At 43.8% G+C, this 13,327-nt stretch overlaps 1 protein-coding gene across 1 annotated transcript; it reads right to left on the bottom strand.

Annotated features, from left to right (window-relative positions):
* Positions 1-1,561: 1,561 nt before the first annotated feature.
* Positions 1,562-10,228, bottom strand: GABARAPL1 (GABA type A receptor associated protein like 1). The gene is made up of 4 exons (XM_036865292.1): positions 9,861-10,228; positions 5,220-5,298; positions 3,899-4,017; positions 1,562-2,948 (listed from the first exon to the last, which is right to left on the bottom strand). Exons 1-4 carry the CDS (start codon positions 9,948-9,950, stop codon positions 2,883-2,885), a joined length of 354 nt encoding a protein of 117 aa, XP_036721187.1. The 5' UTR covers positions 9,951-10,228; the 3' UTR covers positions 1,562-2,882.
* Positions 10,229-13,327: the final 3,099 nt, after the last annotated feature.

Below are 13,327 nucleotides of genomic sequence, written 5' to 3'. Positions count from 1 at the left end.
ATGGGACCCAGTTAATGAAAGGACATTTCCTAACCTGCTTTTAGTTCACGATGACTCACAATGGACTGAGGGTGCTAAGAAGCTTTAAAGCTTGACCAGCAGGAAACAGGGAAATGCTGCTGAGATACTGATGTGCAGGAAAGAGCATCACATCCAACTGAGAACAATGAAATATCCAGCCTGCCTTTGTCTCTCAACTTAGTTGTTTAAACTTTATGCAGAGGTCAGAGGGCTGGTCTGATATGGTATGTAATGTCCCATCCGAGGATAAACTTCTTCTACCAGGAAAATCTAGAGATAAGTAGGACCAAAATAAGCAAAGGCCTCCTGGGGGAGGCACAGCCTCTAAATTCAGGGCACTTCTTTGGTTTAGCAGTGGCCTACAGTCTCCCGCACCACTGCTTCCAATGTGTACGGAGGACTGGGACCTGCCACGTGTTTTTCATTTAAACATTTACCCAATCTCATTCCCAGGTAGTGCGGGCAAGTCTTCAGTTTCAAGTTCATTATCTCAATTCCAGTATTAGCTTCCATTTGGCTTTATCAGAAACACCCCAATACTTGCCAGTAGTGACAGGTATCCCATTTCCAATGCCTTGACGTCAACGTGAAAATTCCTTAGAACTTTCTGTACTTCCTGCATGTGGCCTTTGCTGGGCTTGGGCTTCTTCTACCCTCCCTCTCAGTCCTAACTTAACTCTCAGTCAGTACACTGGGCATGATTTGGGTTTGGTCATGGGTGGAATCCTGCCATGGATCCCTTATGATCACCTACTTCTTTTCTGCTCTTATATTTCCATAAAACTCTACAGAGGTAGACACCACGTGGGGATATAGCCCTGCAAGAGATTAAAGAAGATTAGAAATGGATATTAAAGTTCTTTCAGAAAGGAATTTCTACTAATGTTTTTCATTGTCTCTCAACGCGCACCCCGCCGCCTACCTACATATCGGTTCCTGAATGAAGACTCTCCGAAGCTCGGAAGGCATCAAGCTCGTTCTGACCTCAGGAGCCTTAAAGGAGGCGCCATGTGTTGCTTTGGGAGATGGTGGCCTCATATTGACCAAGATGTGGAAAGAACAGGTTGGGTTAGGACTTACAGCAGAACCAGGGACCAGAGCAACGCCTCTCCAACCTCGGCGTGCAGCGGAGTCACGAGAAGCTGGTTAAAAATACAGCTGCCCACGCTGAGATTCTGAGTCAGCCAAATCTGGGCGAGGCCTAGACATCTGCATTTTAACAAGCACCCCTCCCTCCCCCACCCCCAATCTTCTAACGCAGGCAGCCTTCCACCTTCAGCTCTGAGGAACACGTAAAGCGGTGACAAGGCATTTATCTGCGGAGGAGAAAATCACCCACGCTCCACCGACACCCTGGGCACGCCGCCCCGCCTCCGTTCACCTCTGGCCGGTGACTCCTGGGCGGTGACAGGCAGGTACACGTCTGCCCGCACGTGGGCACCCAGCCGACAGTCACCCCAGCTCAGAGTTTTCTACTTGGAGTCCACACGTCGTCGATTCTAAGACCTACTAAATAAAAGCAACATTTCTGAACTCACGGTAGGTTTTTAAGGTATGCAATTCTTTTATTTCCTCGGCCTGACAGCAGAAACTTCGTGACACAAGAGCCTGCAGCTGACAGAACTGACACACGGATTTCCACCACGGGAAGGACCCTTTTCATTAGCGGAGATGAACTGAAGTGTCATGTCTGAGATGAATTGAAATGTCCCATCTGAGTGCGATTCCTGCTTCCCACTCCCACCCACATCACAACCCCTAAAGTGAAAACAATCAGCATCAGATAGAATCCCCAGGAACTACTAAAAGTCACCCTCTCAAATGTTTCTATCTAGCAGCCGTGGTAAGTGAAAACCCAAGGAGGGAAGCAGCTGGCCCTCACTGGGCATTTCCGTGCGTGTGAGAGTGAAGGACAGCAGCCCGGGAGCAAGAATTCTGGATGAGCTGGAGGTGTGGACAATCCATCTTACCTCATACCTGCCCCTTCCATACGTAACTCATCTTTGTCCCCATTCACGGAGTGAAGTTTGGGAAATGCCAGACGAGTGGTTTTAGCCTATCACTGGAAATGGCTGAGGCTCATTCAGGTCCAAGGTAGGTGTGGGGAAAAGGGGCACCAAAGAGCAAAGCAGGTTAGACAGAGATGCTCAATACTTTGTCAGTTCCAGTTTAACGCTATCGATGCTATCTTCGCAACCCTGACACCCCTCACGCCTGGCCCCTATTTTCCAGCAGGAGGAGAGCTCCGTCTAAGTGTCTGGGTCTGAGGTCTACTGCCACCACTGGGGTGGGTACTGTGATGCTTGTGAGATGGCAGTTGGGATGCGGGAGGAGACGTGGAGATAGGAGAGGTCAGGGGTCACAATGCTTCAATTACAATGGGTCTCTTTTGGTCCCCAGGAATGGTCCACTACCAGTGGTCCTAAAACATTCCCATCCCCTTTCCCTACATGTCTTGTGCAAATGTCAACAACAGAATCTCTGCCCGAAGAGAAGGAGAGCAGGAAGTTACTGGTGGTCCACGATCTCTGGCCCCAACTTGCCCACCCCCCGATTCTTCTATGGAAATCCCACAAAAGTTAATTCGCAGCAGTGTGGTGAGACTAGAGCATCTTCACTTTTCTACGGAGCCAACCCAACAGCTCTGTCCTGACATGCTTTCTCCCCGGGCCGAGAAAGCAGCAAAAAATATCAATTGAGCATGTGAAAATATGGTGATGGTGTGTGCAGTGTAGTGTTTCCAGATGTCTTCACCTCCGTCTCCTCCACGGGGGGAGCCCTCCCCCCTCTCTCCCCAAGCCCCACACACGCCCCTCCCCCTGCCCCGAGTCCGGGTGCTCCCATCGGCCGGCGTCCGCCACTCACTTCCCGTAGACGCTCTCGTCACTGTAGGCCACGTACAGAAAATAGTCTTCCTCGTGGTTGTCCTAGGGGAAGAGGTAAGACGACGGTTTAGAAAACATAATCACATTCATCAGCCCTAGGATTCAGAGCCTCACGCAACTCTGTAAGGTAGGCAGAGGAGGTATCATTAGTCCCCACTGAAAAGAGGATCGAAGAAGACGCAGAAGTGGCTGGGATTCAACTTTGAACTCTGAGTTCACAAACACCTTCGTGGAGAACACCATACCCATCAGGGGTACAAACACGATCCCCCTAAAAAGCTCATTCTGGCAAGGGCAACATAGATACAATGTAACTATATACATAGATACAATGTAACTATATACATAGATACAATGTAACTATATATACTGGAGTAAAAACTAATAGGGAATGTACGCTGTGGAATAAAAATGAGAGGTTATTAGAAAAGTTTGTGCAAGTCACTAATGGGACACAAAAAGAAGGCAGTATTGTGTGAAACCCTTTAAGGAATAATAATGCAGTAACAATCTTCGGTGATACAGCATGATAAAGTCCTTTATTATAGTTTTCTCATCAGATTCTGACAGTTTACCAATTAAACCAAATAAAAACACTCAAGTTATTCCCCCCAACTGAGTTTATCTGTGAAGACAAATGAATCCATTTAAAGACTGCCTTAATTTTAAATTTCATTTTATCTGGAATTTCTGTAGTCAGAAACCACTTCCTGCTGTTTCAATAAAGACGATCCGATGTTCAAACACTATAGCAAGGCGAGACTGAAAAGAGAATTCAAAGGGGCTGAATCTAGTGGGCTGCTCACTCCCTAAGGGACAAGTGGCGTCTGACCTCCCAGAGCCTGACACGGCCATGTGAAAGGAACCTGATAAACAACACCTCCTGCCCCACTTCCCAGGTATGTTGATAACACACCTGGGATGTTGATAACACACCTGGGACAAAAGCTAGAGAAGGCCAGACTGCACAGTATTGTCACCAGGACCATTACCTCATACAGCTGGCCCATGGTCGCGCTCGTGGGAGGGATGGTGTTGTTGACAAAGAAGAATAAGGCGTCTTCGGGTCTCAGGTGGATCCTCTTCCGGATTAAGAAGTAGAACTGGCCAACTGGATGAAGGTAGGTTTTAGAAAAGGAAGGAAAGGCGGAAGAAAATGAGAGGTTAGCAGAACGGTTAAGATCCAGAAAAAAATCCTACTGCACCTGTTTCCAAAAGTACCAGACTTACGTATCACCTGAGCAGAGCCCAATACCGTCCTACAGCTTTAGAAATAAAAAGTGATACTCAAAGAAGCCTGCATATTTCTTGACATGCCATTGAGGAGTTTAATTCCTCAATCCTTCCCCACTTTACTCAATTTCAGACCTAATGTTAGCATATCCACTCAAAGCCTGAGGACACCTTTGAGGGAATACAATGTGTCTCCAGACTGAAACACTCCCATCATTGTCTAAATCTGATTTGAAACACACTTCCAGGGAATTCCCTGGCAGTCCAGTGGTTAGGACTCTGGCGCTTTCACTGCCAGGACCCGGGTTTGATCCCTGGTCGGGGAAATAAGATCCTGCAAGCCACGTGGTGCAGCCAAAAAGAAGAAGAAAAAAACAAAAAGAAAGAAAGAAACACACTTCCCACTCCCAGCTAAGACAAGTTTGTGATGGGAAGCGGTCTAATAGGCAGTAATCTCAGCACAATTAGTCATCCCAATGTTGGGGCAATAAGTGGGGTTCAATGCATTACCCTTCACTGAGCACACTGAAAGATTTCTAGAAGGCTGATATGCAAATCTAATAACTCTGGAGCAAACACATCTACAAAATCTTTCCAAGTGTCTCCTGGATGCAGTGGTTACTCCATTAAGAATCAACGTGAAGAATGAATATATCCTATCCAAACAGTATCTACAAGATGTATTAACAACAAACTGTAGCTTGAGACAAGGTATTCAGCTGAGAATCTCTAAAATGTGATCCTCCCAATAAACTAGTCTGGTTTTCCTTTTGAAGTAAATTGGTATCACAATAACAAAGCTGAATTTTAAGCGGATTAAATAATGGACATCGGATCTTTTCTTTCAAGCTTTCATACTTTGCTGCATCTAAATCAAACAAAGCACTATCATGGGAAATGCTTAAGGAACTTGGTGATGGGAAAGAACTATGACATCACCATTTTTGAATCACCTCTCAGGAGAATCCCACTCATTCTCTTCAATTCTGCTTCCTCTCAATCCCACAATCGCATACACACAGGAAGGCTGGGAATGCTTTCCCATGGGAGGACGTTGTCAGGGGAGGGAAAGAGCATTACCAGTGAGGTCAGAGGGCACTAGGTACTTCCTCTTGTCCAGATCAGGCACCCTGGCCTTGGGAGCCTTCTCCACGATCACCTGGGAGGAGAAGTAGAGAGTGGGGATAAAAACTGCAGAATCCAACCTAGCATTTTCCCCTCTACATCCTACAGTTGCCCTATCTGAAGTGAGTTTGTCTAGGGCCAATAAAGCTTTTCCATTGCTTATTCCCCCTTACCCCTTACAAAATGTATGGGGAAATGGACTTTCGTAATAAGGTTATAGTTTTATTACTGCAATAACAAGAGGATGAGGAGGGCATGTTATGAAAAGTGAAGATTTTAAAACCTTGATTTTAATTACGAATTACCTGTAAGGTATACTATAGGATATATACTTTCTGGTGTTTAAAGTACCAAGAAGATTGTCTGAATTTTCTCAGATGGTCCTGAGTACCTATTAGTTTTATTCTTTCTTATAAATGCTATTTATTAAAGGTACAGATAATGTGGTTCAAATTTTATAGTTTGTCAGAATTTTTGAGAACGACTGCAAAAAACATATTCAAGACACTATTAACTGAAAAAAAGTAAGTATTAAAACAGTTCTTATATTCTTTAATATGATGTCAGTACAATAACTAACCCATTAATCAATACTGATTATCTGTTAGGATTTTAAGAGATTTTCAATGTCTACATTAAATATTTCTATAATATTTCAAGTTTTAGAAAGATCATATATGTCTGTGACGAAAAGAAAAAAAGATATGTAAAATTTAAACTCTTTATACATGAAGATTTATAAAATAGAAAATATCTTATAAATTTTTAATATTAATTTAAATATACTTAAATGTAAATATTATATAAATATATTTACTATTTATATATTATATGTGATATAATATTTAATTTAATGTAATTTCGAAATATTTAAAATCTATTGTAAAACCATCAGCTTTAGATTTTTAGTTTAGAAAACAATCACTCTATGTAGAAGATATGGGAAGTACAGAAAATTTAAAGAAATAGAAATACACACTGGACAAGTATCCTTAGTAGCTGTGTGACCTTCAACAGGTCACTTAACCTCTCTGAGCTTCAGCATTCCGACAAGTAAAAGGAAGACGACAACTTTCAAACACACCTTTTACAGAGGCATGGAACTGAGACAATGAACTTGAATAATCCATAAAATTTTATGTGAAAAGGTTTTGTAAAGTATAAAGATCTAAACATAAGGATTGATTCGGAGAAATCTGAAGCTTTTAAATTTAAGGGGAGAGAATAACAAGTGAAAAACCTACTTATTTTTGCACAGAAAAAGAATCCTGCACCTGGAAGACCAGAAGGACGTGATCACACTTAACAATAAAAATAAATCCAGTTGCAAAATAAATGAGTCACAAGTACAAAATGTATAGTGTGAGGAATATAATAATAACTAAGTAATATGGTGACATACCATAACTAACTAGACTTATCACGGTGATCATTTTGAAATGTATAGAAAAAATCACTATGTTGTGTAACAGGAATTAACACACTGTTGTAGGTCAATTACACTTTGAGAGTAAATCCTAAGAGTTCTCATCACACAAAAAAAATTCTTTTTCTACTTCTTTAATTTTGTATCTGTGTATGAGATCACGGATATTCACTCAACTTACTGTGATCATCATTCCATGAGGTATGTAAGTCAAATCATTATGCTGTACACTTTAAACTTATACAGTGCCATGTGGCAATTATATCTCCATAAAACCGGAAGAAAAATAAATAAATAAAAATCAAAACTGCAGCAATGATATGTGAGTCAGAAATTAAAAGAAAAAGTAGGAAGAGACCAGTGATGGCCCAACAATGAGGATGGTCAGGAGGCCGCAGGCGCATAAAATCAAAGGGAAGGAGGCTGCCTTGTGTCACGCAGGAACTCTGAGACGACGTGGCAGCTCCAGCCCGGATTAATAAGACATGGAAACCACGTGAAGGGAGCAGAAAAAGACAGCGACAAAGCCAAGTGCAATTGTGACATCGGGAGGAGAGGGTGGGATGTGGAGGAACAGGAGGGGAGGAGGAATCATTAAGGCCTTTGTTTACCAGAAAATATTCAAGTTCCCAGGAACCCTTCACTTAACAGTGGGCCCTGGGCCTAGATGCTTTGCCTGTTTGGGTCTCAGTTTTCCTCCTCTGTGAAATGAGACTAATACTCCATAGGGCTGCTCATGAATTTCAAAAAATAGGCAATCTCTTCCTAACAGTTTCCTGCTATGTTGCAGGTTTTCAATACACTGTAGCTAGAAAGGTAACTTCAAAATCCCATGAAACTCTGTCTCAAGGCCCAAGCACGCCTATTCTTTTGGGCAGCAGCTACAGATGTGCTCAGGCTACACTCAAGTCACGTAAGCAGTCAGGGTACGTGACTGCTTTAATTACACCAATGGTCTAGGGGGAAAGGGCTTTAGCAATCATTTAGTCTAACCCTCTTTTCCGTAAACACGACACTTGAGCACAGCAAGATTCAGGGTTCTGCCCAGAACATGCACCAAATCTTAGGATTCAGAGGGTAGAGATCCTTTTGCATCACAACTAGAAAGAAGGCCACAGGCTGAGCACCTAAGGAGCAGCTAGGAGGCTGACCACTGGTTAAAACCTAACTGGAGGAATCATGAGATCTAAGGGAGAGTCATAATGGCTTACAAACTATCACAGAAGTAAAACATTTAACACCAAACAATGAGCAGAACAAAAATAGGGGGGATTAGCTGAACTATTCTGGGTGAATGCATGTAAATGATTGAAATGGCAAAGACTGTTTTGAGGAAATGGATGAGAATTTTAACTAGATTTAGGAACAGGTACAATTCTGAGTTTGTGACTTATACAGAGCTACTGGAACAGAGCCTCATACTTAGCGTTCTGAATACACGGTAGTCATTTTGCTGACTGGGATGCTGTTCTGGCATCCTACTACCATCTGCGAACTCTTGAAGGCAGCGACAGTGGACTTCTGTATTTCCAATACCTAACAGTGCGAGGCACACACCGCACACTTAAATAGTTCTGTTGAACGGAATTGCATTAGAGATTGAGAAACAATACGACATGGAGGGCCCAACAGCCAGGGTCAGAATCCCAGCTCTGCCACACAGCAGCCCTGTGAAACCCTTCAGGAAGTTACTTCAGTTCTCTGTGCTTCAGATCCTGCATCTGCAGAATGGGATTATAACGGTGTGAGGAAGTGAATGAATATAGACAGGGCACTGAGAATACTCCCAGGTACATGGTAAGTTATCAATCAAAGTCAGTTGTCACTTTCAAATATTATTATAAGAGAGTAGGATGGGTATCACCAAGATTTGGGGAAAACTTTTAAAGCAGTCATGCAAGGTCCACAGACCAAGAAATCAATTTGTCACGAATCCGTCAGTGGGTAATAGGGCTAGCTCTCCTTTTTAGCTGAAAACCCTTTTGTACGTAATTCCTGGGGAATGGAACAGCTCTAATATCTCCTCTACCCTTATAGGAAAAGGACTGCAAGGGATTTATACGGCCCAGGTCGCTTCTGGCAGCTCTAAGAACATCAGAGTTAGATGAGGTTTGGGAAGGAATTCAAGAGTACCTCTCACCATCAGATAATGGCAATTCCTTTACTTGCAAATTATCTGTAATATTTATCCGAATGTCCCTGCCCGAAGATAAAGAGCACAGTCTTAGGGTCTCTAGTCCCCCATCGCCAAAGCTCAGCGACTGTTCCCTCCAGCACACTTTAAAGCCTTCTGTCTTCCCATCCGGCTGCGTAGCCCACAGTAGAGAAAAACCAGGCAGGAGGCGGGGGAGGGGAGAGGGGGAGAGGGAGAAAAGCGCCCGGATGCGGAAAGATGCCTTACTATTTCTTCCCTGTACCTCCTCACTGCCTGCGCTAGTTTTACATTACATACGCCAGAGTCCAAAAACCCGAGAGAAAAAAGGTCTCGGTCCTTCCTCATTGTGTCCAGGTACAATGTGTTCAGGATAAATACCGGAGGAAGGCTGGCTGCAGCCCCACACGCCCCGGGGCCAACAATGATGAGGCAACCCGGCTGCTGCGCGGAGAACGTGACCTTGTTTTCTGGGCCAGGCCTGTCTTGGGGCGCCCCCATCCCCCCACCCCCGCTTCCTAACCCTCAGAGACAAAAATAAAGGATCCACTGGCTTCCGAACATTTCCCTCCCAAACCCAAGGCTCTAAGGGCCAAAGTCAACTTGATTAACGCAGACCCACCTAAGGAGAAAACTGATGGGAGCAAATCCACCGCATCTGTTATTCCCAGAACAATTCCCATGCAGTCTTAAAGGCAGCAAATGGGTAGTCCCAACCTAATCATTCTCGCACAAAAAGGCCCACATTTTGAGTACATCCCAGCTCACACATCCTCTGAATACTGCTGAGTCACTCAAACGTAGGCTCCGCGCTAAAACTGCGGTCAGCTCCAAAGATGCGGCCCTGGGGGTACGGGTTTTAAAGGGTCCGCAGTGCGAACGTTCCTTCCACTGGCTCTCTCCGCAGTGAAGGGCATCCAGGTTAAGTGCTTTTAGGGACCACCCTTCTGTGCCTCTGGCAGCCATCACGACTCCGCCGCCCCCCCCCCTCATTCCCCTCCTCCCCCTCCCCACTCACAGGGACCCGGTCCGGATATTTCTTCCGGATCTTTTCTCCTTCCTTTTTCCGATACTCAAAGGGATGGTCCTCCTTATACTGGAACTTCATGATGGACCGCAGGGTTTCTAAGATCCCCGGACGGGGCCTGCCTCCCTCGCGGACGAAGGCGTCTCTCCCGTCTCGATTCCCTCGGAACAAATCGCAATGTGTCTCAGACCCGCTTCAGGAAGGCCAGCCCCCGTCGCAACGCGGCTCCGTAGAGCTTTCAGAAGGGGTCTCGGGGCCCCCGGTCCAGAGGCACGGGAGGGCCAGGTAAAGAACTGCCGGAGGCTTTTCCCGAGACCCGGGGGCACAAAAACAACACGGCGGCGCGTTGGTCCTGTGACGTCACGAAGCCCCGCCCCCGGCCCGCCCCCCGCGACCCGTGGTCCGCGGGATGGGGGTGGGCGGGAACTCTGTCCGTTTCAGTGTTTTCTCCTTCCATCTAAACTTTCCCTGAAGAGAGTTCACTGGGAACACGAGCAATTTTCACCTCTTATTTTATGGTGACTGTGACATTAAAGGTGTTTTTCAAACAAAAAGATGTTCTAAAAATGTCTTCTTCCCTCTCCTTCGCAGTTTCTTGGTTGAGCCCCAAAACAAATACAGAGGGCGAAAATCCAGCTTTTTTCAGCCTGTTGGGATCTGGAGTCGGGGAAGAGATGGGATGGGGGTCCTGGCATTCCTTTGGCCCATGCAGAGGTGCCCCGTGCTTGCCTTTCGCCCTTCACTCGTTGGATTGCACTCGCCCGGCGCCTTCGGTGCTGGGCTGGCTGCCTCCGACCGTGACCCCTCCTTCACCACGTTGGCGTCATGTTGTTTAGGTCTTGGCCGCAGGCTGCTCCTAGAGCAGCGGCACAAACAGAGCATGACTAAGGGATCTGAAGAGACGTATAAGGTGAAGGGCAAGAGGTGTAATCAAGGTCCAGAGAAGTGATGTCAGTCCCGACCACGAAGGGCTTCACACAAGTTCAGATATAGAAATGATTTACTTTCTCTTCTTAACCCAGAAGTCGGATCTGTCTTCGGAAAAGAAAATATCAAGCGATTCAGGTGATTAACTCAGTAGTCCTCAAACATTTTTTGTTTTTCCTAAGGCAAAAATTCACGGAGAAGAGTACTCCTCTCCTAACCTGAATACAAAGTGCCACCTGAAGGGCTGGTGGCAGACCGGAGGGTGGACCTGGTGCCAGTGTCGCCTCCCTCTGGCCCTCCCCTTTCCCTGCTAAGAATCCGAGGACAAAGGCCTTTCCAACCACTACTAACGACAGTGATTCCAGGGACCTGTAGGGGAGGAGCAGCAGAAACTGTAAGATAAAAAGGAGTGAAGAAAAGATGAAGAATGAAGGGCTGCTTTGCCCTAAACAAAGCCCAGAAGTTCTGAAAAATGTATGAGACAACAGTGGCCCCAGTCACCTGTCTACTTTCAGCAAGGTCTCCTTATCTCTGATTTCAAAAACAAACCCACAAAAGAAAAGAAACTAAGTTTCATTATTGAAACAAGGAAAATGAATTGCATAGCCTTTGATGCTCATTATTTTTCTCTCTGGCATTTTTCAATCCTTCTCATGTATGAAAATCCAGGAATTCTTTTATCACATTGTATGTTTATAATGTTCAGTCCTTATTCTCAAACTGAACATTTTAGCTCATTTGAGCTTTGACCCAAATATAGCTAAATCTCTCAAAGGAGTACTTTAAAACCAATTAAGAAAAGTAATTACGATGGAGATTAATATTTTTTAAGAGTGTTGTTTTCCCATCAGATCTACTGGAAACAATCATAGCTAGTTTAAAGCTGATTTTAACTTTTATTTTAAAAATATCTAACCACAGTGGCAATATATATATGAAAAATAATTTGGAGATGAAATTTCAGTTACTCTTTCTGCCTTAAGGCTTCTCTAAATGCTAATACTTTATCTTAGACTACCCAATCCTTCAACTCCCACAGCTTGCTCTCTACCTTTATTTGTAGCAGAACACTTAAAATATTATATGGGAGGTAATTTTATAAATTAAAACATTCATTCAGATAAAAATATTTCCAAATCCCCCTTTTAACCAAAGGCAATATTGAAAATTTCACATTTCAGGAACTTTCATTCATTGCTGATGAGAATGAAAAACGGTACAGCCACTTTGGAAGATGGTTGGTCGTTTCGTAGAAAACTAAACATATGCTTACAATAAAATATAGCAATCAACCCCTTAGTGTAGGGGGAGCAGAATTTGCCACCCTAAAAATATCTCTGGTATATTAATTATTTTAATCTGGTTGTTTTCTAAGAAACAGCACACATGGGGAAAACTCTGAAAACCAAGGAGTTACCCTTTTGTAAGTGACATTTGTGTTTGTAAGGAAAATGTCCTTTATAAGGGTGTCTCCCTTGTTGCCCCTGGAAGAGGACTGTGGCCAAATCTCTAGAAACTCTTATCAACAGAGAAGTCAAGGACTTAAATCTGCAAAATAACCTTACCCTTGTTTACTGTGTTTTTCCTGGTAACTTCCCATAACTGACTCTCCCCACCTTCAAACATCCATCCTCTTTTGTCCTTAGCTGAGGAAGGTATTTAAGGTAAGGGCTTCGGACATTTTGGTGAGTTAGTTACTCTGTTCTCCTGGGTCTCTCCTGTGTATATGTGTTATTAAACTTTCGTTTGGTTTTCTCCTGTTAATGTGTCTCATGTCGATTTAATTCTTAGACCAGCCAGAAGAACCAAGAAGGGCAGAGGGAAATTTCTTCCTCCCCGACATTAGCATTTAGCCAAAGAAGTTGAAAACTTCTGTCTACATAAAAACCTGCACACAGGTGTTTATAGCAGCTTTATTCATAATTGCCAAAACTTGGAAGCAATCAAGATGTCCAGAACCTCCTTGAAAAACTAAATCTAGAACTACTGTATGATCCAGCAATCCCACTCCTGGGTATGTATCTGGAAAAAAACATAATTTGAAACGATACATGTACCCCAATGTTCACTGCAGCACTATTTACAAGAGCTAAGACGTGGAAGCAACCTAAATGTCCATTGACAGAGGAGTGAATAAGGAAGATGTGGTACATATACACAATGGAATATTACACAGCCATAAAAAAGAATGAAATAATGTCATTTGCAGCAATGGATGGACCTAGAGATTGTCATACTGAGTGAAGTAAATCAGACAGAGAAAGACAAATATCATATGATATCGCTTATATGTGGAATCTAAAAAAAATGGTATGAATGAACTTATTTACAAAATAGAAATAGAGTCACAGATGTAGAAAACAAACTTATGGTTACCAGGGAGTATGGGGGTGGGGGATAAATTAGGAAATTGGGATTGACATATACCCACTACTTTATATAAAATAGATAACGAATAAGGACTTACTGTATAGCACAGGGAACTTTACTCAGTACTCTGTAATAACCTATACGGGAAAAGAATCTAAAAA

The sequence above is a fragment of the Balaenoptera musculus genome, chromosome 10 (genome assembly GCF_009873245.2).
Source record: "Balaenoptera musculus isolate JJ_BM4_2016_0621 chromosome 10, mBalMus1.pri.v3, whole genome shotgun sequence".
In the NCBI taxonomy this organism is placed as follows: Eukaryota; Metazoa; Chordata; class Mammalia; order Artiodactyla; family Balaenopteridae; genus Balaenoptera; species Balaenoptera musculus.
The sequence above is the reverse complement of the archived record's forward strand: the minus strand, read 5'-3'. Positions and strand labels throughout refer to the sequence as shown.